At 69.1% G+C, this 20,513-nt stretch overlaps 4 protein-coding genes across 5 annotated transcripts; 2 read left to right on the top strand and 2 right to left on the bottom strand.

Annotated features, from left to right (window-relative positions):
- Nucleotides 1-53: 53 nt before the first annotated feature.
- Nucleotides 54-2,000, top strand: LOC118686726 (interleukin-12 subunit beta-like). The gene is made up of 6 exons (XM_036383083.2): nucleotides 54-191; nucleotides 463-684; nucleotides 858-966; nucleotides 1,050-1,231; nucleotides 1,334-1,482; nucleotides 1,750-2,000. The coding sequence occupies exons 1-6, from the start codon at nucleotides 122-124 to the stop codon at nucleotides 1,888-1,890; spliced, it is 873 nt and encodes a 290-aa protein (XP_036238976.1). The 5' UTR covers nucleotides 54-121; the 3' UTR covers nucleotides 1,891-2,000.
- Nucleotides 2,001-2,580: 580 nt separating this feature from the next.
- LOC118686724 (neurofilament medium polypeptide-like) lies at nucleotides 2,581-4,141 on the bottom strand. Its single transcript, XM_036383082.2, has 3 exons — nucleotides 3,656-4,141; nucleotides 3,054-3,178; nucleotides 2,581-2,990 (listed from the first exon to the last, which is right to left on the bottom strand). The coding sequence occupies exons 1-3, from the start codon at nucleotides 4,139-4,141 to the stop codon at nucleotides 2,939-2,941; spliced, it is 663 nt and encodes a 220-aa protein (XP_036238975.1). The 3' UTR covers nucleotides 2,581-2,938.
- A 1,343-nt stretch (nucleotides 4,142-5,484) lies between these two features.
- Nucleotides 5,485-9,696, bottom strand: TLX2 (T cell leukemia homeobox 2). The gene is made up of 3 exons (XM_036382957.2): nucleotides 9,315-9,696; nucleotides 6,562-6,799; nucleotides 5,485-5,718 (listed from the first exon to the last, which is right to left on the bottom strand). The coding sequence occupies exons 1-3, from the start codon at nucleotides 9,694-9,696 to the stop codon at nucleotides 5,502-5,504; spliced, it is 837 nt and encodes a 278-aa protein (XP_036238850.1). The 3' UTR covers nucleotides 5,485-5,501.
- A 6,754-nt stretch (nucleotides 9,697-16,450) lies between these two features.
- PCGF1 (polycomb group ring finger 1) lies at nucleotides 16,451-19,461 on the top strand. 2 transcript variants are annotated; one of them, XM_054514556.1, is made up of 9 exons: nucleotides 16,451-16,611; nucleotides 17,419-17,524; nucleotides 17,628-17,780; nucleotides 17,984-18,055; nucleotides 18,154-18,262; nucleotides 18,380-18,413; nucleotides 18,506-18,619; nucleotides 18,695-18,775; nucleotides 19,307-19,461. In XM_054514556.1, the coding sequence occupies exons 1-9, from the start codon at nucleotides 16,516-16,518 to the stop codon at nucleotides 19,352-19,354; spliced, it is 813 nt and encodes a 270-aa protein (XP_054370531.1). In that variant the 5' UTR covers nucleotides 16,451-16,515; the 3' UTR covers nucleotides 19,355-19,461. The 2 variants fall into 2 exon arrangements, with proteins under 2 accessions (XP_054370531.1, XP_036238851.1); XM_036382958.2 differs by having other exon boundaries at nucleotides 18,533-18,619.
- The last annotated feature ends 1,052 nt before the right edge of the window (nucleotides 19,462-20,513 follow it).

Genomic DNA, 20,513 nt, shown 5'->3' on the forward strand with positions numbered 1-20,513 from the left:
GGGGGCTGGGGGGTTTCTGCTTTGGGGGTGCTGCTCCCAGGGCTGGGGGCTCTGCCCTGGCTGCCCCTCTCCTGGGTGATGTCCAGCTGGGGCTGCCCTTCCCTGCCCTTTCCCTTCCCAGATGCTGGTGCTGCTGGGGCTGCTGCTGTTCCTGGTGCCTGCACAAGCCCTGACTGCCTTCCCCCCAAAGTGTGAGTGCTGCCCCCGGGGCACAGGGGAGGCCTGGAGGGGAAACCTGGCTGGGACAGGGACTGCAGAGGGAGTGGGGGGCGTCCCAAACCCACATCCCTCTGATAGGGGCTGGGACAGCTCTGCTGGGAGATTGGAGGGTGGGCATGAGGGTGATGTTGGGTGGGTATGGGGTGAGGATGTGGAGTGCAGGATTGTTGGGACAGGGTTTGGGGAACAATCTGCCCCCACCACAGCCCATCTCTGACCACTGGCTCTGCCTCTCTCCTCCAGTCCAGGTGGGGAAGCTCAACCAGGACGTGGTGGTGCGATGTGACACTTCAGAGCAGCACATCTCCTGGACACTGAACGGGGACGAGGAGCCCATGGCTGAACTGGTGCCTGAGGGCCAGAAGCTCACCATCCTGGGCTTGGACCTGCCAGCCACGGGCAACTACAGCTGCTGGGCTGGCCCTGTCCTGCTGGACACCACCTACGTGGTGGTCAGGAACACCCGTAAGGAGGGGCATGGCTGGGGCTGATGGGGGGCAGGGGTGGAGGGCTGAGGACCCCAGGGGATTCTGGTGCCCAGCCCATGGGCATGAGGAGCTGTGGGGAGCCCCTTGAAGGGAGTGGGCACCACTCCTGGCCTCATGCAGCCCCTGACCAGCCACCCCTCAACCCCTCAGGCGAGGAGGAGATCAACGTGTCCTGCCAGGCTGAGTCCTACAACGGCTCCTTCCACTGCTCCTGGCCCGGCCCCGCCTCTGCCATCTTCCGTGCCCGCCTCATCCGCAGGTGGGTGCCCTGGGACCCCCCAAACCCACGGCAGCACCACGGGCACCCCGCCCTAAGAGCTGCCCACCCCTCCCTCCCCACAGCGATGGCTCCGTGGGGCCCTGGGTGCCCGTGGCCGGTGACCAAGGCCGGTTCAACGCCAACCTGGCAGATCCCCTGTTCTGCCCCTTCGGGGAGGAGCTGCGCCCGCTCCAGCTCCACCTGGAGGGGCTCTCGGACACCTCCTACCTCAACCTCTCCAGGCATTTCTTCCTCCGCGATATTGGTGAGCTCAGGGCAGGGGCAGCGGGGTGGGAGCGTCCAAGAGGCACTGGAGGCTGCGGGGGGAGGGTCTCGGCCCCTTTTCTGAGCCCCCCTCTGTCCACAGTGCGTCCTGACCCGCCCCAGGAGCTGATCCTGAAGCAGCAGGGGGAGCAGCTCCACCTGGCCTGGGCCCCCCCGGCCTCCTGGCCGCTCCCCAGATCCTACTTTGCACTGCTCTACCATCTGCAGTACGAGCTCCACAACGGCACCCAGGTAACGGGGGGCGGGAAATCTGTGCCCAGTGTGGACCAACACAGGCTGCCCCATGTGCCCACCCTGCCTCTGCCCCATCCCTGACTCCTCGCTGTTCCTGAGAAGATGCTCAGCCACGGCCCCTCCTCACTCGGCTGCTTCCCTTCCCGGGCTGATGAATTGTCACCCCAGGCTGTCACCGCTGCTCCCCCCAGCGCTGCCGGGCTCGGGGGGTGCTGTGCCCCCTCCCCGAGGCTCTCCCCAGACCGTGCCCTGCCCCCTTTGCAGGTTGAGCAGTTCGTGGAGGGTGCAGAGGAGACGCCGGTGCTGGCGGGCGCGGGGCGGGTGCGAATCAGCTGCCGGGACCCCTACACGCCCCCGGCCTGGAGCCCCTGGAGCGCCTGGATGGGCCTCGATGCACCCCAATAACAGCGGCTTGGAGGGTGCCGACCCCACAACCGGGCACCTCCTTTCCCCAGAACCCCCATCCCTTACAGCTCGGAAAAGGATTTTTCCCCCTAATAAAACTCAGGGATTTGCTTTGCCACCACAAACTCTGCTCGGTGTCTGTGGGAAGGGAGGTGCTGGGCCCCCACAGCACAAAACTCAGCCCTGGGGTCCATCTGCATGGCTGGGATAGGCTCCACCCGTGCTCCAGCCCAGCTTGGGGACAGGTGGGGTAAAAAACCCTGCCCAGTTCAGTTCCCTGAACTCCCCCAGCCCTCAAAAACCCTCCCAGCTCTGCCTCCTTTCTGGGGACTGTGGTGGGACAACGTCCCCAGGCACAGGAGCAGCACATCCCAAGGAGCAGGATCCCATCCTGACCCCATCCCCAGAACCCAGGGAACAGGATCCCCCATCCTGACCCCAAAGTGTCGCTGACAGTGTGGGGGGGATCAGGGCCCACCCATCACCACTGGGGGGCTCAGTTCCTACCGACGCTGTGGCCCCACAATGCGTCCCCTCAGTGTCCCCGTGCCGTGCCCAGCTCGGGGGTGAGGGGCTGCACCAGGCAGGAGGGAACCCAGATCCCTCCCTGAGCCCACGGAGCCCCCACCCCACCAGAGACCCCTGGAGCACAGCCAGGGGTGCTGCCCACCCCCATCCAGCCGGGCCGGCTCTGGGTGATGCCACGGGGCTTTATTGAGGTGCTTCCACAGGGTCTGGGCCGGGACCCCCGCCCCGGAGAGGCTGGTGAGTGTGAGACCCCACGGGCGCTGCCCTCCCGGGGCTCCCGGGCCAGGCGGGCACGAGTCCGGGGCACCCGTGGAACGGGGGGACACAAGGACCGGGGCTCCGTCAGTCCAGAGAGGTCCCGAGGGTCCCAGGGAACCGCGGTGCAGGAATCGGGGGTCTGCGGTCCGGCGGAGGAACCGGGGTCCGGTGGTGGGGCTGAGGATCCGGTCCCGGGACCGTGGCTCCGGTGGGAAGGGCAGGGCCGGGCTCCGGTGGCGGGACCGGGGCTCCGGGGCGCCGTTCACGGCGGGGCCAAGCCGCCCAGGCGGAGCTCCTCGCTCTCCAGCATCTCCCTGGAAAAGAAGGGCCGGGCTAAGCCCCTGGCCCCCCGTGCCCCCCGCGCCCCCCTCGCGTACCGGTACGCGGCGATCTCCGCCTCCAGCGCCATCCGCAGCCGCAGCAGCGCCGGGTACTCCCGCAGGCACCGGGCCATCTCCGCCTCCGCCGCCCCGATCTCCCGCTCCAGCTCCGCCACCCGCTCCTGAGCCGGGCCGTCAGCAGCGCCGGAACCGCCGGGCGACCCCCGGGATCCCCCGCACACAGAGACCCCCACAGGGACCCCCGACCCCCCTCCAGACCCCCAGCCCGACCCCCGATCCGCACGGACTCCCGACACCCCTGACCCGGCCCCTGAAAACTCCGCAGACCCCCGCCCTACACGGCCCCCACCCCACATGGACCCACGGGACCCCCAACCCCGCCCCGACACCCGGCGGCCCGACCCACACAAAGCCCCGCTCCCGGTCCCACCGGTACTCCCCCATCCCTCCCGGGGCCCCCCACCTCCACCGGGACCCCTGACCCCCGCCCCTCCCCATGCCCACCCCCCCCTTCTCCCCATCCCTCCGGGCATCCAGCTCCAAACATCCACCCCCCTCCTCCTCCTCCTCCTCCTCCTCCCATCCCAGCCCCCACCCCCGCTCCCTCCCAGCCCCCCAGGCGTCCCCCAATCCCGCACCTGGTACTTGGCCAGCTCCCCGCTCCGCCGGTCCCGCAGCCCCTCCAGCTGCCGGTGTAAGGCGCCCACCGCGCCCCGCAACGCCTCCACCTCGGCGGCTCGGGCTCGCAGCAGCCTCCGGTAACCGGCGGCCTCGGCACGGGCACGGAGCACCGCCTCGCCGCCGGCCCAGCGGCACCGGGGCCGGCCCTCGGCCGCGCTCATCCCGGTGGTAATGCGGTTCCACCCCTCCGCGTCACGGAACCGCAGCCAATCCCGTCGGTACCGGGTGAACGACTCCTCCCGGTAGCAGCGGAGAGGGGGAGCCCGCAGAAGCCTGGCCCCCAAACGCGGGGTGAGGGGAGAAGCCTGTCCCCCAAACGGGGGGTGAGGGGCTGCAGCATCGCGGGTGGCACCGGGGTGGGGGGCAAGGTCGAGTTCAGGGTCAAGGTCACCGTTGTAACCCCCCCCCCCCACACACACACCCTTCATCCCCTCCATCATCATCAACAGAGGCTGGAGTCGGACTGGATGGTCCTGGAGGGGGGAACCCCCACTTAGGGGGACACTGGGGAGGGGGTGCAGAGATTTGCCAGAAGAAGGGGGGGATTCAGCCCCTCTGCACCCCACGAGTGTCCTGTGGGTCACACGCAGGCTCAGTCCGTGGGAGGTGACACCCGGGGGCAGTCAGGGACTGGGATGGGGGGCACCCGAGCCCATGGCAGGGGCTGCACGGGCATGTCCAGGCCCTGGGAGCTGACAGACCAGCGGGAGGAGGGCCAGGGGGCCAGGCTGTCAGTCTGTCCCACCACGGGGTGGGGCCGGGCTGGCCGAGTCCTTTGTGCACAGATGGAAGGCGGAGGTGGCAAACTCCGACCGGGATAAGGCAAAGTGGTGCGGGTGGTGCAGACCCCGCTGCCAGCGTGGGGGGCTTCCAGCGCCAGGAACGGGAGCTCCACGCCCTGCTCCAGGTGGGCTGGAGGCTGTGGAGCCCATGGAGCTGCTGGTGGGGGAGCTGCAGAGCCCTGCCAGGTGTGGGGACCCATCCCTGGGCTCCCAGGGCTGCGGGCAGGGAGCTGCAGGTGTCCATGGGGTGTAGTGGCCCAGCCCTTGGCTCCCACAGGTCTGAGCAGGGGGCTACAGCCATCTGTGGGGTGCAGGGGTGCAGCCCTGGGCTCCTGGGGGGCAGGCAGGGGCCTGCAGAGGTCCATAGGGCATGGGGCCCAGCCCTGGGCTCCTGGAGGTCCATAGGGCATGGGAGCCCATCCCTGGGCTCCTGGGGGTCCACAGGGCATGGGAGCCCATCCCTGGGCTCCTGGGGGTCCATAGGGCATGGGGGCCCAGCCCTGGGCTCCTAGGGGTCTGCAGGGCATGGGAGCCCATCCCTGGGCTCCTGGAGGTCCATAGGGCATGGGAGCCCATCCCTGGGCTCCTGGGGGTCCATAGGGCATGGGGGCCCATCCCTGGGCTCCTGGGGGTCCACAGGGCATGGGAGCCCATCCCTGGGCTCCTGGGGGTCCACAGGGCATGGGAGCCCATCCCTGGGCTCCTGGGGGTCCATAGGGCATGGGAGCCCATCCCTGGGCTCCTGGGGGTCCATAGGGCATGGGGGCCCAGCCCTGGGCTCCTGGGGGTCCAGGCAGGGGGCTGCCCACCGCAGTGCTCCAGATGGGGGTTGGTGAAGCTTTGAGTCCAACCACAGGGGCACAACCTCACTCCTGGGTGCTCCTGGGGGGCTCTCCATGGCAGGGAGGGGGCTGCCAGTGCGGGGCTCTCTCTCAGGAAGCTGCAGCCCCTTCCCTGCCACGCTCCAGGCTCAGAGCCCACCGGGCTCCCGGTGCCACCTCCCAGCACATCAGCAGCGCCCTCACACCACAGAGGCCACCCCAGAGACCGACGTCACCTTGTTGTCCTCGGCCCAGGGCTGGAGGTTCTGCAGGGCGTAGAGGGAGGAGTTGTGCATGCAGAGCGGGTCCTGGGGCAGCGGCTGTGCCAGGCTCTTCTGGAAAGCCTCCTGCTGCAGGTGCAGCATCAGCCTGTTGGCCTGCTGCCGCTCGGCCTCACGCTCCTCCGCCGTCTGACGCCTGCACACGCACACGGCGTTGGCACCGGCCGCAGATGGCACTGTCCCTTGTCCCCTTATTGCTGCCGTGGGACACGTGCCACAGTGCCACCAGAGAGGGCACAGGGGAGGCCAAGGTGATGCCATCCACCCCCAGTCCATCCCAGTCCCAGCCTCTCCCAGAATGTGGGGCTCGCTGCTGGAGGGACGTGGGGTTTGGGGCTGCCAGAGGGATATTGGGGTCATAGAGATATTGGGATGGCTGTCAGAGGCTGTCTATTGAGGTGTCTGCAACAGGGGTATTGGGGTCATAGGGATATTGGGGTGGCTGCCAGAGGGATATTGGTGTGTTTGCCAGAGGGATATGGGGTGGCTGTCATGGGGATATTGGTGTGGGTGGCTGCCAGAGGGACACATAGGGGTGTATGCCAGAGGGATATATTGAGGTGTCTGCCAGAGGGATATTGAGGTGGCTGTCATAGGAATATTGGGGTGTTGGCCAGAGGGATATGGGGTGGCTGCCAGAGGGATTTATTGGGGTGACTGTCAGGGATATTGGGGTGGCTGTTGGAAGGATATTGAGGTGTCTGCCAGAGGGATACATTGGGGTGTCTGTCAGAGGGATATATAGGGGTGTCTGTCAGAGGGATATATAGGGGTGTCTGCCAGAGGGACACATAGGGGTGGCTGTTAGAGGGATATCGGGGTGTCTGCCAGAGGGACACATAGGGGTGGCTGTTAGAGGGATATCGGGGTGTCTGCCAAAGGGACACATAGGGGTGGCTGTTAGAGGGATATTGGGGTGTCTGCCAGAGGGGTGTGTGCATCACGGTTGTGGCAGCTGTCCCAGGGCTGTCCCTGTTACCTCCACTTGGTGCGGCGGTTCTGGAACCAGGTCTTGACCTGGGCGTCCGTCATCTTGAGGGCCTTGGCCAGGGTGGCACGCTCGGCCGAGGCCAGGTACTTCTGGCGGTGGAAGCGCTTCTCCAGCTCGCAGATCTGCACCCGGGAGAAGGACGTGCGCGGCTTCTTGCGCTTGGGCGGCGTCCGGTTCTGGTACGGGTGCCCGATGCGCCGCGTCACCGCGAAGGGCGACAGCGCGGCTGTGGGGACAGCGGCGTCAGGGGGCGCTGGGGGTCATCCCAGCAAAGCACAGCAGGGCAGGACCCTGGGGCATGGCGGGGGGCTCGGGGCCAAGGGGGCACATGGGGATGGGGAATGCCAGGGGAGCCACCAGTGCTGCCTGGGAGAGTAGGGGAGGGGGATACCCAGAGCTGTCCCCACTTTGGGGACATGGGGGCAGCTCAAGACATGGCATGAGAGAGGAGCCATCCCCGTTCCTACCCCACAGCACAGTCACTCCCCCAGCCCTGCGGTCGGCACTGGAATGTCGGGGTGGATGGGCTGGCCCGGTCACAGGACTGATGCAGGACCATCGAGCCCGGCTGCACAAACCCAACCTCCCCTCACACTGAGCCCAAAGAGCCTCCAGGGCACTGCAGGGACTGCCCAGCCCTGCTCGTGCGGGAATGGGACCACAGAAGCTGTTGGGAGACAGACAGTGTCTCTTTCCATGGACTGGGGAAGGGGATGTCCCTGCCCAGCTGAGGTGTGAGCTGGCCCTAGTGAGGCCAAAGTGCCACATCTCAGCCCTGGTGAGGCCAACGTGCCACATCCCAGCCCTGGTGAGGCCAACGTGCCACATGCCAGCCCCAGAAGCTGCTGGAGCTGCAGGGAGCATCAGAGCAGCATGGAGGAAAGCAAAGGTTTGGCAGGGCCAGCCCCCAATGCCTGCACCCCTCCTGCTCTGGCAGCAACCTTTGCCAAGCCATGACCCTACAGCACCACATCCCCATGGTGCCATGGCACCACAGCCACCACCAGGGCTACACCACACGGACAGGGCTGCACATGGCTGGGACCATGGGACATAGGGACATAGGGCACAGCCCACAGCACCCCAGGGACCCCCTGGCACCCACAGATCCTCCCTCCCACCCATGCCCAGGAGGCCGCCTGGGCTGGAGGAGCCTTGCAGCCGGGGCGACGGGCACGGTTGAGCAGGTGGAGCCGTGCAGGGCACGGTTGGGGCAGGTGGAGCCGTGCAGGGCACGGTTGAGCAGATGGAGCCGTGCAGGGCACGGTTGGGGCAGGTGGAGCCGTGCAGGGCACGGCTGGGGCAGGTGGAGCCGTGCAGGACATGGTTGAGCAGATGGAGCCGTGCAGGGCACGGTTGGGGCAGGTGGAGCCGTGCAGGACATGGTTGAGCAGATGGAGCCGTGCAGCCGGGGGGCACAGAGGCCCCTGAGCCCCCTCCCCGCATGGGCGGCCTCTCACCGGGACCAGCTGCCTCCTGCCCGCAGCCCACCCCAAGGCCGAGGTGCTGAGTGATGGCTGCGGCTGAGAGACCCCGCGCTGGGGAGGGGCTGCCCCATCCACCCAACGCTGGCGCCAGGCAGGAGACGAGGACGTCACCCGCCACCCCTGCGCGGGGACCGTGCTTCGTCACCGCTGCCATGGCGGGGTGGGCCGGGAGGCGAACACGGTTCTGCTGGCGCCCGGGTGGGACCCCCAGGGTCCCCAGCGTCCTGCCCCAGACCCCCCCATGGCCCACACGGCCGGGACTCGGCCCCCAGCCCCGCACGGCCTCCAGCCTTGTCCCCGCATGCGGCCACACACTGTGGACGTGGCAGTGCCGCCATCTTGGGCGGGAGCGGAGCTGAGCCAGGCCAGGGGTCCCCAGCAGCCACACACGGTCCCGGTGCCCGGGACCCCAACTTCAGCACCCCTCCTGCTTCTGGGGTGCAGCAAGCAGCACCCCCAGCCCAGCACTGCTGCTCAGCCCCCACCAGGGCGCTCAGCCCCGGCCACACCAGCAGCACCTCAACCCCTCACTACCTCCACAACCCCGCATGGCCGCCCTGGCCTCTCCCACAGCGCTGGCTCTGTGTGTTCCACACCGATCCCTGCACGTTCAGATCAGTGATCCCATCCCCAGGCACCCCCCGGGTACCCCTGCACCACCGCCCCCATTCTCGGGGTTCACAAGGCATGGGACATTGCTCTGTGCATGGGTGGGCTTTGTCCTCAGTTCCACGGTGGGTCCCCCACCCTGCACCGTGTCCCCTCAGAGCCCCCACATCACATCTCACACCCACAGAGCCCCCACCCCACTCTGCAGAGCCCCCACTCCGCACCCACCCCACACCCGGCTCCCCACAGCCTCCCCGTTATGGTGTCACAGCGTCGCCACCAGCACCTCCAAACCGGGCACGGGACCAGACACGGAGTAAAGCCCGAGACCGGAGCCTGCTGGGACCCCCCGGGCTCCACCCGGAGCCACCGGACCATACCCGGTGACGCGGTGGAGCCGCCGGTAGCCGCGTCTACCCCGAGCCGCTCCCGCGGGCCCCGACGGCGGCGGGCGAGCACCGGGCACTGCGGGAACCTGTGGAGCGCACGGTCCCCGCCATCCCCGTCCGATCCCCGCGCCCGCCCCGAGCCGCGCCGTGCCCGCCGGACCGCGCTGCCCCGACGGAACCGCGGGAGCGGCCGGTGCCGCGGGAGTGCCCGGAGCCGTCAAGAGCCGCCGGTAGCCGCCGGTAGCCGCCCGCTCACCTGAGAGCCGGTCCTTGGCGATGCGCCGCGTGGTCTCCATCCACGGGAAGGTGAGCCCCGGCAGCGCGGGCCCCGGCGGCGGCGCGGCGGGCGCGGCGGGCGGAGGGGCAGGCGCGGGCCGGTGCGCCGGGACGCGGATGACTCCGGCGGGAGGCGCGGCGGGCGCGGGGGTCACGTTCACGCTCACGTTCATGCTCATGTTGAGGTTGTAGGAGCCGAGCGGACCGGTGGGGCCGTAGCCGCTGCCGTAGAGCCCGTAGTCGGGCTCTGCCGCCGCCCGGTGCGGCCCCGTGGGCTCGGGGCCGCCCAGGATCTGGTCGATGCCGAAGCTGATGGGCTCGTGGGGCGCGGGGGGCCCCGGGCCGCCGCCCTCCCGCTCCATCCCGGCCGCGCTCAGAGCCGGCGGGGCGCGGGCATGGCCGGGGGGCGGCGGGGGGCGGCGGCGGCGACGGGCACGGAGCGCCCGGTGCGGGGCAGGACGCGGTGCGAGGTGCGGGCCCGGAGCAAGGTGCGGGGCAGGTGCCGGGTGCGGGTGCGGGCCCGGGGCAGGGTGCGGGGCATGGCTCGCAGCCGCTGGCGGCCCCGGGGCGGGAGCGCGGGTGGGCTGCGGGCCCTGGCGGGACGCGCTTTTCTGCCCCGCTCCATCCGGACCGGCCGAACTCCCACCGCCTGCGCCCTGATTGGCGGCCGCGCCCCGTGATTGACAGTTCAGGGCCCCGCCCCCGCCTCGGGATCCCCCCCCGCCCCCGCCGCTCCGGGCCCCCGCCCCGGCTCCGGGACAAGCGGACGGGCCCGTCGGGTCCCGAACGCCCCCCTTGCACCGACGGGCTCCGTACCCGTTCTCCCCGCCGGGGCGTCCGCCGGAGCGCCTACCCGGTCCGGCGGAGCCGCTGTCGCATCGGGCAGCAGCGCGGCGCCTTTTCGCGTCCCCGCTCCGTCCGCAGCCCCGTCGGCGCTTCCAGCCGCCCCTCCCGGGGCGCACGAAGCGGCCCCTGCCCCAGCGCCGTTCTCACGGTGCGCACGGACCGGCGCCCGCGGTGCGCAGGCTTCGCACCGAGCCCGTCCGTACGGGAGCGAATAGATCTGGCGGCCCCGGAGCCAACGCGCCCGGTGCGGGGATCCAGGGGTAGTTCCGACCCGCTGTTCCCAGAGCACGGACACGTCCCGGGACACGGATCCCAATCTCCTCGAGCCGCCGTTGCCGGTAGCTGGGGTCTCAGTTCCCAGGGAACCGCCCTCTCCCGGGGCACCGACCCCATGCCGACCTTCAGTTCCCGGGCCATAAATCCCCCTTCCCGGGACCTGCCGTTCCCGGGATCATGGACCCCGTTTTCCACGGACCAGCCCGTTCAGGGGGATGGAGTCCGACACCCCCGGCCCCGCCATTCCCGGAGACAGACCCCGGTTCCCGACCCGCCGTTCCCCGGGATGGACCCCTGTTCCCCGCCCGCCCTTTCCCGGTCACAGAGCCCAGCCCGGCCCCGTCGGTAACGGCAGCGGAGAGCGGCACTGGCTCGGTCGGGTCTTCCGACGACTATCGCGACAGCGACGCGGCGCCCCGCGGGTGGGTTCCCGGCGGCTCCCGGGCGGGTCACGGCCCCGGGACAGGGGCTGGCGGGGCGGAGGCGGCGGCGGCTTCCCGGGCACCCTGGCGCCACCGGTCTGGGGCAAATGACATTACCGGGGCCTGCGCCTGTAAATCACGGCGGCACCGGGGGCTGCAGCTGCCGCACCGGGGGCACCGCACACCCCGGGGCACCTCGCATCCCAGGGGCACCGGGGGGCACCGGGTGGTGCCAGGCTCGCCGCAGTGCGGGGTGCCCGTCCCAGCTCTGCCGGGGTGTGGGGCAGCGGGAACCGGGGCTGCACGGGCACATGCCTGTGCCACCCTCGGCCATGCCCACAGCCCACCCCGGCACCGGGAACGGCCGAGCTGCTCCTCTCCACACCAGGGGCACCGACGGAGCCTCGTGTGCCCAGAAGGGGAGGGGGACACAGCACCGGGACCCTGCCCTGCAGGCGACACGGATATCTGGCGTTCCCTGCTCGCAGCCCGGCAGGTGCTGGGACGAATCTCAGGGTTCCCACTGTGGCTTTTCCACCTGAAAAGAGCCACCGGCTCCGGGTCTGCTGCGGCAGAGGGACCAGCTGTGACCCCGTGGGGTGCAGCCATGGCGGCGGCAGTGGCAGTGACAGCGGTGACAGTGGCGGCAGTGGCGGTGACAGTGGCAGCGGGAGGAAATGGCCGGTGCCGGAGGAGGAGGCGGCAGCAGGTTAATTGAACCCGGAGCAGGAGGCAGATGTTGCCGTGCCCAGGGGCTGGAATCTGCCGGGCTGGGAGATGGATTGGGGGGCTGGGACGGGGCCCGGGGCAATGCGGGATCTCCCGGCGCCTGCTTGCGCCAGGGCCCGCCCCACGCCCACGGGGGTCTGCAGGCAGCACCCCCGGCCGGAGCAGCCCCCCCTGCCCGGCAGCCTCCAGCAACACAGCCAGGGCTGCCCTGGGAGGGAGGGAGGGAGGGGAAGAACTGAGGCTGCTCAAGGAGTTCTGAGCCCCTTCCCACCCTTGCTGTGGGTGCAAGGTGTTTTCCTCCCAGGGGCCCCACTAGCCGAGGTGTCACCACCTTGTGCCGCTGGCTCTGCCTTCCCAGTGACCCCTGGGCCACCTGGAAGGAGGCCGTGTCCCTGAGCCTGGCCCAGGGTCCCCTGAGCCACCGTGGGGACCAGGCAGAGTCCCTGCACCCGGAACCCCCCAAGTTGGGCCAGTACAGAGCCCTCCTCATTTCTCGGCCGCAGCAGGGACCTCTGTGTCCTCTTTGTCCCCCCTGCCACCCCAAGGGGCTGGGCCTGGTGGTTCTCGTGGGTGGCAGTGACAGCTGGAGGGGATGCGGCAGAAGAAAGGGCATTTGCCCATTTCCAGCAGGGAATCAGCCTTCAGCCAGCGCAGCGCCGGGCCCTGCCACCGCCAGAGCCGCACCAGCATCTCCCCGCCCCGCGCCCTCCACGTCCCTCTGCCCCTGGGAGCAGGGGGTCACGCATGGGGTCTGTGGGGTCCGGCCCCTGCCCGCCCCACCACGGAGGTGCTGCCCGAAGCTGCCGGGGCTCCTCGCCCCGTCCCCCGCCGTGGCCCCGGGGCTGCCGGTGCAGCTGCGCGGCTTCGTGGTGCCGCGTCCCCGGTGCCGCCCGTGCCGGTGCCTCCGTCCCCCACGGGGACGCCGCGGGCTCCGAGGCTGCTGCCGGGGCGGGGGTCGCTGGGACGGGTCCGTGCCTGTCCCCGGTGCCCCGGCCATCACGGCGGTGGCGCGGCGGGGACCCGGCGGGGCCCCACGCTGCCACCGGCCAGAGGCTGCCGCGCACCCGCTCCCGCCCGCTCCCCCCCGTAATCTCATTACCGCTGGACGTCCCCTTCTTCCTCCCGCTTCCCCCCAAACCCGCTGGCAAACTGGAGGGACAGTCAGCTCCTCTCTGGCTGCTGGGTTAATTCTGGGCTAATTAGATGAACCAGCCCAGATTGGATTACTTTAGCCTGCATTTGGTCCTCCAGTCCTTGGCTTGCGGCTCCCGGGGGAGCTGCTGGCGCCTCCTGCCTCAATCAGACACTTCTTAACCGCATGAAACACTCCCGGTGCCCCCCGCCGCCCGCCCGCCGTGGGCGCCGGCACCCGGACGGGGTGCGCGGGGTGAGGCGGCAGCAGCCGGTGGGCGCGGTGCCCACCCCGACCCGGCTGGCACGGCGGGAGCGCTGGCATGAGGATGGATGGGGCCGGCATGGGGATGGGATGGAGTCGGGATGGGACCGCTGTGGGGTTGGGATGGGGTCGTGCGATGGCCCCCGCGGGCTGCCCGCGGACCCGACGGCCGTGTCGCCCGCTCGGACGTCACGGTGGTGGCCCTCGGCGTCTGCGCGGTGTCCTCGGGGAGGAGCCGGGTGCCACATGGGTGCGTGGGCTGCACGGTGACGCCAACAGCGGCTGCTGGGGGGGCTGCTCCCCCCGGGCACCGCCAGGCTGCGGCCCCTGCGGCGGGGGACAGGGGGGACTGCGGGTCCGGACTGGGGGTGTAGCACGGGCCACCCCCCTCAAACCCTCTGGGGACCCCAGCGCCGTGGTCTGGGAGCAGGGTCGGAAGGGCTGGGGGGGCACAGTCTGGGCTGGGGGCTGCAGAGGGGATGGATGCCAGCGGAGCGGGAGCTGAGAGCCCCCGGGCGTTCGGTGGGGGATGAGGGATGGAGCAGGGGGCAGGGGGGTGCTGTGGGAGCGGGGGGCACACACAGCACCCCCCTCCCCGCTCGGGCGGCAGGACAGGCAGCTCCAGCCCCTCTGGTCAGTGGGAGCAGTGCCCAGGAGGCACCGGACACATGGCTGGGCACACCGGTTCCCTCTCCCACGCCCTCAGGGGTACCCTCAAGGTACCCCACCCTCACCATCCCAGGGTCTGACACCAGCCGGGGTTTTTTGGGGGCTCTGCCCTGCCTAGGGGCTGCAGGTGCTGCCCATCCTGGAGGGCTGGTGCCCGTCGGGGGCCACAGTGTGCCGGTGGCTGGTGGCCGCTGACGGCCACGTCGCTCAGGGCCTCGTTATCAAAGGTTAATTGGATTTTGCAGATGTACTCGGTGCATTAGGCAGGAACTCAGTCCATGAACACCCAGCCCCCGCTGCCCTATAGGGACCCCTGCCCACCCCAGGGGGATTAATAGGGGACCCCTATTCACCCTGCCTGATCTAACAGGGACCCCTGCCCACCCCAGAGGGGTTAATAGGGGACCCCTATTCACCCTGCCTGATCTAACAGGGACACCTGTCTGCCTCAGGGGTTCCCTGCCTCCCTTGGGGGGGTCCCTATTCACCTGACGGGATGGAGGGGGGAGCTAACGCCGCACCACAGCGGCCATGAGTGTGTCCAGCCTCAGCCCAGCCTCTCTCAGCCCCAGCGAGGGCTCCGGCCGGGAAAGCTCCCGGCAGCGCTTCCCAGAAGGAGCCGCCCCGGCCGTGCCGCGGAAATGGAGCTGAATATCTGAGCAGGGCTGAGCTAAAAGCCTCGGCCCCGCAGCCCCGCGCAGCCCCGGCGGCTCCCGCCATCAATTATTAACGGCGAGATGGATCCACGGCCTCGCCTGGCGGGGGCGGCTCCGAGAGGACCGGCTGCCGGACCCCAGCCCCGGGACGGGCTCTCCGCCCTCGGTCCCGCGGGGCCCACGCCAGAGCCCCCCGCAGAGCCCGCTCCTCGCCCGGCCGGGACACGCGGTGCCGGTGCCGGGTGCGGTGCCGGTTCTCAGAAAGCGATGCTGCCCCGCCGTGGGGCCGCGCTGGCCCCGCTGTGACCCCCGCCCCTCCCCGGATGGCTCCTGGCAGGTACAGATGGGACCGGACCCTCCCCAGCCGGGGGTCACCGGCCCCGCCGCGCTCTCGCCTCCCCGGAGGCGCGGGCAGGGGTGGGCGGGCGGCGGGGCGGGGGCCAGTCCGGAGCCTCTGCCCGCCGGCGCCCCGGCACCGGGAGAGGCTCGTGTTGGTCCCGGGGCTCGGCCACACACCGTGCGCCGCCCGGGACGAGGGGCTGGCACCGGGGTCACCGGGGCTCGTTGCTGAGACGCTCCGGTAGGGCAGCGGGGACAGCGCGGCTGGACTGGGCACACTGAGGGAGCTGAGGGGTGGAGTAAGTGCTGTGACCCGTACCCCGGACCAGGACCATGACAATGACCGGGACGCATCCAGGAGCCCCAAACCCGCACGGTCCCTGGCCGTGGCAGCCCGTGCGGAGCCGGTGCCGGAGCAGGGCTGGCAGCGCGGCTGTGTGCCAGGAGCTCCATGCTGCGGTGGGGGGTGCCAGCCCCTGCTCGGGGGTCCCGCCGTGCTCCTCTGCCCGCTGCCACTCCCTGACACGGACCAGCCTTCCCCGCCGTCCGGTCTGGGGTCCGGGGGGTGGCACAGTCCGTGAGGAGCCGTGGGGGGCTCGGCTCGGCTCCGCATTAGCGCGGCCGCTGCTTCCCCTGAGCCAAACCTTCATTAGCGTGGCTCCGGCTGCGCCGGGTGGGGCCGCGGGCTGCTCCGCTGGCACCCCAAATTGTCAGCACCTCGGCACCCCAAACTACCAGCACCCCAAAGTGCAGCACCCCGGCACCCCAAATTGTCAGCACCTCGGCACCCCAAACCGTCAGCACCCCAAACTGCAGCACCCAGCACCCGACACCCCGAACTGCCAGCACTTCGACCCTGCCAGCACGGCAGCACCAGACACCCCAAATATCAGCACCAACAGCAGCGCGACACCCCAAACTGTACCATTCTGGTACCCCAGCGACACCCCCGCACCCCAACCCTGCCTGAACCCCTGCACCCCGAAGGGTCCCGGTACACCGAAATGCCAGGGCAAACACCCCGACCCTGCCGGTGCCGCTGCATCCCTGAGCCCAGCCCTGCCCTCGCCGCCGCCGTTCACGCTGTGCCCCCGTCGGGACGCCCCGGTGTCCCCTCCCGAATCTTCCCAGACCCCCTGAGCCCCCCCAGATCTCCTGTACCCCACGGACCCCCCAAATCCACCCCCCAGAGTCCCCTGCGTGTACCCCGAACTCCTTGTCCCCTTCGTAGCCTCCAGACCGCTCAGATCCCCTCAGACCCCCTCAGACCCCCTCAGATCCCCTCAAACCCCCTCAGACCCCCTCAGACCCCCTCAGGCCCCCTCAGACTCCCTCGGATCCCCTCAGATCTCCTCAGATCTCCTCGGGCCCCCTCAGTCCCCCTCAGACTCCCTCAAACCCCCTCAGCCCCCGGTTCCCCCCCGGGCCCCCCGCACTCCCGCTGCCCGCCCCCCCTTCCCTCCTGTTCCCCCGCGTTGCTCTGCTGCCTTCTGGCGGCGTTCCGCAGCACCACACGCACGCAGAGCCCTCTCTGATTGGCGGCCGCTGCTGTCCGTCAAGAGCGCGCCCTCTCGCTATTGGCCAGCGTTGGGAACGCCCTCCCCTAAACACGGCGGGTCCGGTGGCGGCGGCTCGCGGCGGGTCCCCCTCACGGGCGAGGTCGGGGAGTCTCGGGATCCCAGGCTTCTCCCCGTGGGTCTCGGGGAAGGATCAGCACAGGGCCGAGCTTGCGCCGCCCGCCGCGACTCCAGACTCGCGGGGCACGCTAGGAGTTGTAGTCCCGCCGCTCGCCGCGGCCCCGCCCCGAACACGGAAGTGCGCGAGGCCACAGGCGGAGGCGGCTCTAAGATGGCGTCGCCTCCTCAGGGGGGCCCGATGGCCATCGCCATGCGGCTGCGGAACCAGCTCCAGGCCGTCTACAAGATGGACCCGCTGCGGAACGAGGCGAGCGGCCGTACCGGGAAGGCGGGAGGCACCGGGAGGAGGCGGTGGCGGCGACACCGGGGGCCAGCTCGGGAGGGGACGGGAGGTGCCGTGGCGTTGCCGCTGGGGGGCGCTGTGAGACCGAAGGGCGGTGCGGGAAGGCGGGGCCTGGGAAAGGGGGCGTGGCCAGGGATCGGGGCAGGCACTGGGCTGGGGGTGTCCCCGGACCCCCAAAATCCCATTTTCTGATATACTAAGGCAAAACAGCGTATCCAGCCCACTTCAAATCCCGTTTTCTAGCGTAATAATGGAATACAGACTGGCCAGTCCTGTGTTCTGGCATGTTAAGGCAATACAAGGGGTGCAGCACCCCAAAATCCTGTGTTTTGCCATAATAATGGAAGACAGGAGGCACAGCCTCCCCAAATCCTGTTTTCTGCCATAATAAGAGCAAACAGCAGGCATGCCCCCCCAGAATCTCATTTTCTGGCATATTAAATTAAGATAGTGAGGCCAGCCTCTCAAAATCCCATTTTCAGGTGTAATAACGGAAGACAGGGGGCAATCCCTGCAAAATCCCGTTTTCTGACATATTTTGGCAAGACCAGGGTGTCCAGCCCCTCAGAATCTGTTTTCTGGCATATTAAAGCAAAACAAGAGGTGCAACTCCCCAAAATCCCATTCTTTTAGCATCTTAAGGGAATGGCAGGAGAAACTCCTTGGGGTACGCGGTTCCAGGTGAAGGATGAGAGGGGTCTCGGGGGTCTCCAGGTGACAGGTGAGGGTGGTCTTGGCATGCTCCGGGTGACAGTGCTGTGTCCCCCCCAGGAGGAAGTGAAGGTGAAGATGAAGGAGCTGAACGAGCACATCGTGTGTTTCCTGTGCGCCGGGTACTTCATCGACGCCACCACCATCACCGAGTGCCTGCACACCTGTGAGTGTCCCCACCTGCCTGGGGGGCTTGGGGGGGCTCTGGGGGTGCAGTGCCACCCCTCCCACACCTGTCCTTGTCCTCCCACACCTGTCCTTGTCCCCAGTCTGCAAGAGCTGCATCGTGAAGTACCTGCAGACCAGCAAGTACTGCCCCATGTGCAACACCAAGATCCACGAGACGCAGCCGCTGCTCAACCTCAAACTGGACAGGGTCATGCAGGACATCGTCTACAAGCTGGTGCCCGGCCTGCAGCACAGTAAGGGGACACAGGGGACACGGGTGGGGGGGGCTCAGGGGACATGGCCTGCAGCACAGTACGGGGGACATGGGGATAGGGACAGGAATGGGGATATGAACAGGGAGAGAAAAAGGGATGGGGACATGGTGGGAGGACAGCCAGGGACTGTCCTCAGGGCCAGCTGGGCCCAGGTGTGTCCCTGAGCCACTTGTCCCCTGCAGGTGAGGAGAAGCGGATCCGGGAGTTCTACCAGTCCCGAGGCCTCGACCGGGTGACGCAGCCCAGCGGTGACGGTGGGACAGGGGGGCACGGGGGGGTACAGGGGGCAGCCAGCCACGGTGCTGGGGGTGTCGGGGGCACAGGGGGCTGACGGTGCCACCTGTGTCCCCAGACACGGTGGGGGGTGACCCCATGGGGCTCCCCTACAGCACCTTTGACCACTCGCGCGCTCACTATTTCCGCTACGACGAGCACGTCTCGCTCTGCCTGGAGAAACTGAGGTGAGTCCAGGGGGGCTGCAGCCCCTCAGTGGGGTGGGGAGGGGACACAGGGGACACTGGGCACGGCCCCTGACACGTGAGACCCTGGACACATGTTCCTTTCTCTTCCCGCCACAGCTCCAGCAAGGACAAGAGCAAGGCCATGCTGCAGGTGAGTGGGGATCCCTGCAGACCCCAGCCCTGACCCCCAGCTGTCACCCTGGCCCTGCCGGGGGTGTGTGGGGTCCCTGGAGACCCCCACAGTCCCCGAACTCTCTCTGCCCCTCACAGCAGAAATACGTGAGGTGCTCGGTGAGGGCCCAGATCCGACACCTGCGGAGGGTCCTGTGCCACCGGCTGGGGCTGTCCCTGCAGCACGTGAGTGGGGGTCCCGGGGGGGGTGCCAGCCCTCAGAGGTGTCCTGGCCCCCCCTGATGCAGCCCCTCTGTGCAGGTGCAGATCCTGTTTGACAATGAACCCCTCCCCGACCACATGACAATGAAGCAGCTCTGGCTCTCACGGTGGTTTGGCAAGGTGTGCATCCATCATGAGGGATGGCAGCCTCTGATTTTGGGGTTCACCCCGTGGGGGGGTGGTGGGGTGACCCTCTGGGGGTGCCTTGGGGCAGTGTGGGGTTGGGGGATTGAGGATCTTTAATGTCAAGGGCTGCAGTGGTGATCTGGGGGGCCCCTGGCCCCTGCATGGGTCAGGCAATGGGGGGGTCCCCAAAGGAGTTGGCCCAGTTTGGGGTGCAGCCCCAGGGGAGTCCCTGGGCTGAGATTGGGGTCTCTGTACTAGGGGACTTATGGGCTGGGGGTTGGGGTCTCTGCCTCAAGGGGATCTTGGGCTGGGATTTGGGGTCATGGACTGGGATTGGGGCGTCCCTGGACTGAGATTTGGGATCCCTGCCCTAGGAGGGAGTCCTGGGCTGGGGTTTGGGGTCATGGGCTGGAATAGGAGGGTCCCTGTCTGGGAGGATTCCCTGGGCTGGGATCTGGGGTCTCTGCCCCAAGGGGGGGTCCTTGGCTGGAATCCCCCAGCCCTGACCCCCCCCTTGCCCCACAGCCTGCGCCCCTCCTGCTGCACTACAGCATCAAGGACAAGAGGAGGTAGGGGCAGGGGGTGGGCACTGCCCCCCAATGCAGCCCTGCTCCTGCCCCCCACCCCATAACTTATACCCCTCTTCGAATTTATTTTTGGAATAAAACTGTGGAAAAGCCCCCTTGAGTCCCTGCTTTGTCTGAGGGCGACTGGGGGGGGTCTCAGGAGGGTCCCCTCTGCTCCAGCAGCTCCAGGGGCTGCACTGGGGACTCAGTGACCCCTGGATGGGCTGCACCCATGGGGGGCTGAGTCGTGGGGTGCTGGGGGTGCACTGTGTGCGGTGGGGCTGTGCAGCCCCCCCGTCCCCATTCCCCCGCCGTGCCGGGGGGGGGGTCTCGCAGCCCCTCAGCCCCGCGCAGCGATCCCGACACCGATCCCGTCCCATCCCGGTCCCGTCACGGCTGCCTGCCGCGTGTCCGGCCCCCCGCCCCCATAATGAGCCTTAATGAAGCCATGGGCCCTTTGATTGCCGGGGGAACGGGGAGCCCCGCGCCGCCCTAATTAGCCCGGGCCAATATTCCGCCATCTGGATCCTCCCGCCGCACCACGGGCACAGCTGCGGGCGGGGGGGTCCCGGGAGCGGCGGTGTCCCTGGGGTGGGGCCGGGACCCACGGCCGCGGGCGGAACAGGTGCCGGATCCCGGCGATCCCGGTAATCCCGGTGATCCCGGGAACGCGGCTGCGGAGGGCTCAAAACCGCGCGGCGCTGACCCCGCTCCGTGCTCCCGGTATGGCGGTGCCGGTGCCGGGCTGTGCCGGGCGGCTGTCGGGGATGTCCCCTCCATCCTCGTCCCCGAACCGGGTGTCCCATCCTGTGCTGGGCACGGTCCCGGACCCAGCGGGATGGATGTGGCACCGGGGGCGCCGTGGCTCGTCCTTCATCCTCGGTCCCCGCGCCGGAACCCCCGCGCCGCCGCCGCCGCCGGCGGATCCGGTTACGGCCCGGCCCGGCCCAGCTGTCGGCCATCGCTCACCGGGCGGGGCCGGCCGGGCTCGCCTGCCCAAAACCCCCACAAGGACGAGGGGAAACGCGGGGGCTGCGAGGCCATGCGGGCGTGGGGATCCCAGCTGGGGCTGGGTGCAATGGGGGTTCCAAATGAGGTGGTGGGTGCAGGATTGGGGTCCCAACCGGAGAGAGACGGGCGGGGTTGTGGAATGGGGGTCCCAAATA

This window comes from Molothrus ater, chromosome 4 (genome assembly GCF_012460135.2).
Source record: "Molothrus ater isolate BHLD 08-10-18 breed brown headed cowbird chromosome 4, BPBGC_Mater_1.1, whole genome shotgun sequence".
Classification (NCBI taxonomy): domain Eukaryota; kingdom Metazoa; phylum Chordata; class Aves; order Passeriformes; family Icteridae; genus Molothrus; species Molothrus ater.

Excerpts from the sequence above, each read along its gene's own strand:
- LOC118686726 (XM_036383083.2), top strand. The coding sequence starts at position 122 with ATGCTGGTGCTGCTGGGGCTGCTGCTGTTCCTGGTGCCTGCACAAGCC. Across the intron at positions 192-462 it reads GACTGCCTTCCCCCCAAAGT|TCCAGGTGGGGAAGCTCAAC; the intron begins GTGAGTGCTGCC and ends TCTCTCCTCCAG. Across the intron at positions 1,483-1,749 it reads AGCTCCACAACGGCACCCAG|GTTGAGCAGTTCGTGGAGGG; the intron begins GTAACGGGGGGC and ends CCCCCTTTGCAG.
- LOC118686724 (XM_036383082.2), bottom strand. The coding sequence starts at position 4,141 with ATGATGATGGAGGGGATGAAGGGTGTGTGTGTGGGGGGGGGGGGTTAC. Across the intron at positions 3,179-3,655 it reads GGGAGCTGGCCAAGTACCAG|GAGCGGGTGGCGGAGCTGGA; the intron begins GTGCGGGATTGG and ends GGCCCGGCTCAG. Across the intron at positions 2,991-3,053 it reads GCGGAGATCGCCGCGTACCG|GGAGATGCTGGAGAGCGAGG; the intron begins GTACGCGAGGGG and ends CTTCTTTTCCAG.
- TLX2 (XM_036382957.2), bottom strand. The coding sequence starts at position 9,696 with ATGGAGCGGGAGGGCGGCGGCCCGGGGCCCCCCGCGCCCCACGAGCCC. Across the intron at positions 6,800-9,314 it reads CGCCAAGGACCGGCTCTCAG|CCGCGCTGTCGCCCTTCGCG; the intron begins GTGAGCGGGCGG and ends CTGTCCCCACAG. Across the intron at positions 5,719-6,561 it reads AACCGCCGCACCAAGTGGAG|GCGTCAGACGGCGGAGGAGC; the intron begins GTAACAGGGACA and ends GTGCGTGTGCAG.
- PCGF1 (XM_054514556.1), top strand. The coding sequence starts at position 16,516 with ATGGCGTCGCCTCCTCAGGGGGGCCCGATGGCCATCGCCATGCGGCTG. Across the intron at positions 18,056-18,153 it reads GACGCAGCCCAGCGGTGACG|ACACGGTGGGGGGTGACCCC; the intron begins GTGGGACAGGGG and ends CTGTGTCCCCAG. Across the intron at positions 18,620-18,694 it reads TGGGGCTGTCCCTGCAGCAC|GTGCAGATCCTGTTTGACAA; the intron begins GTGAGTGGGGGT and ends CCCTCTGTGCAG.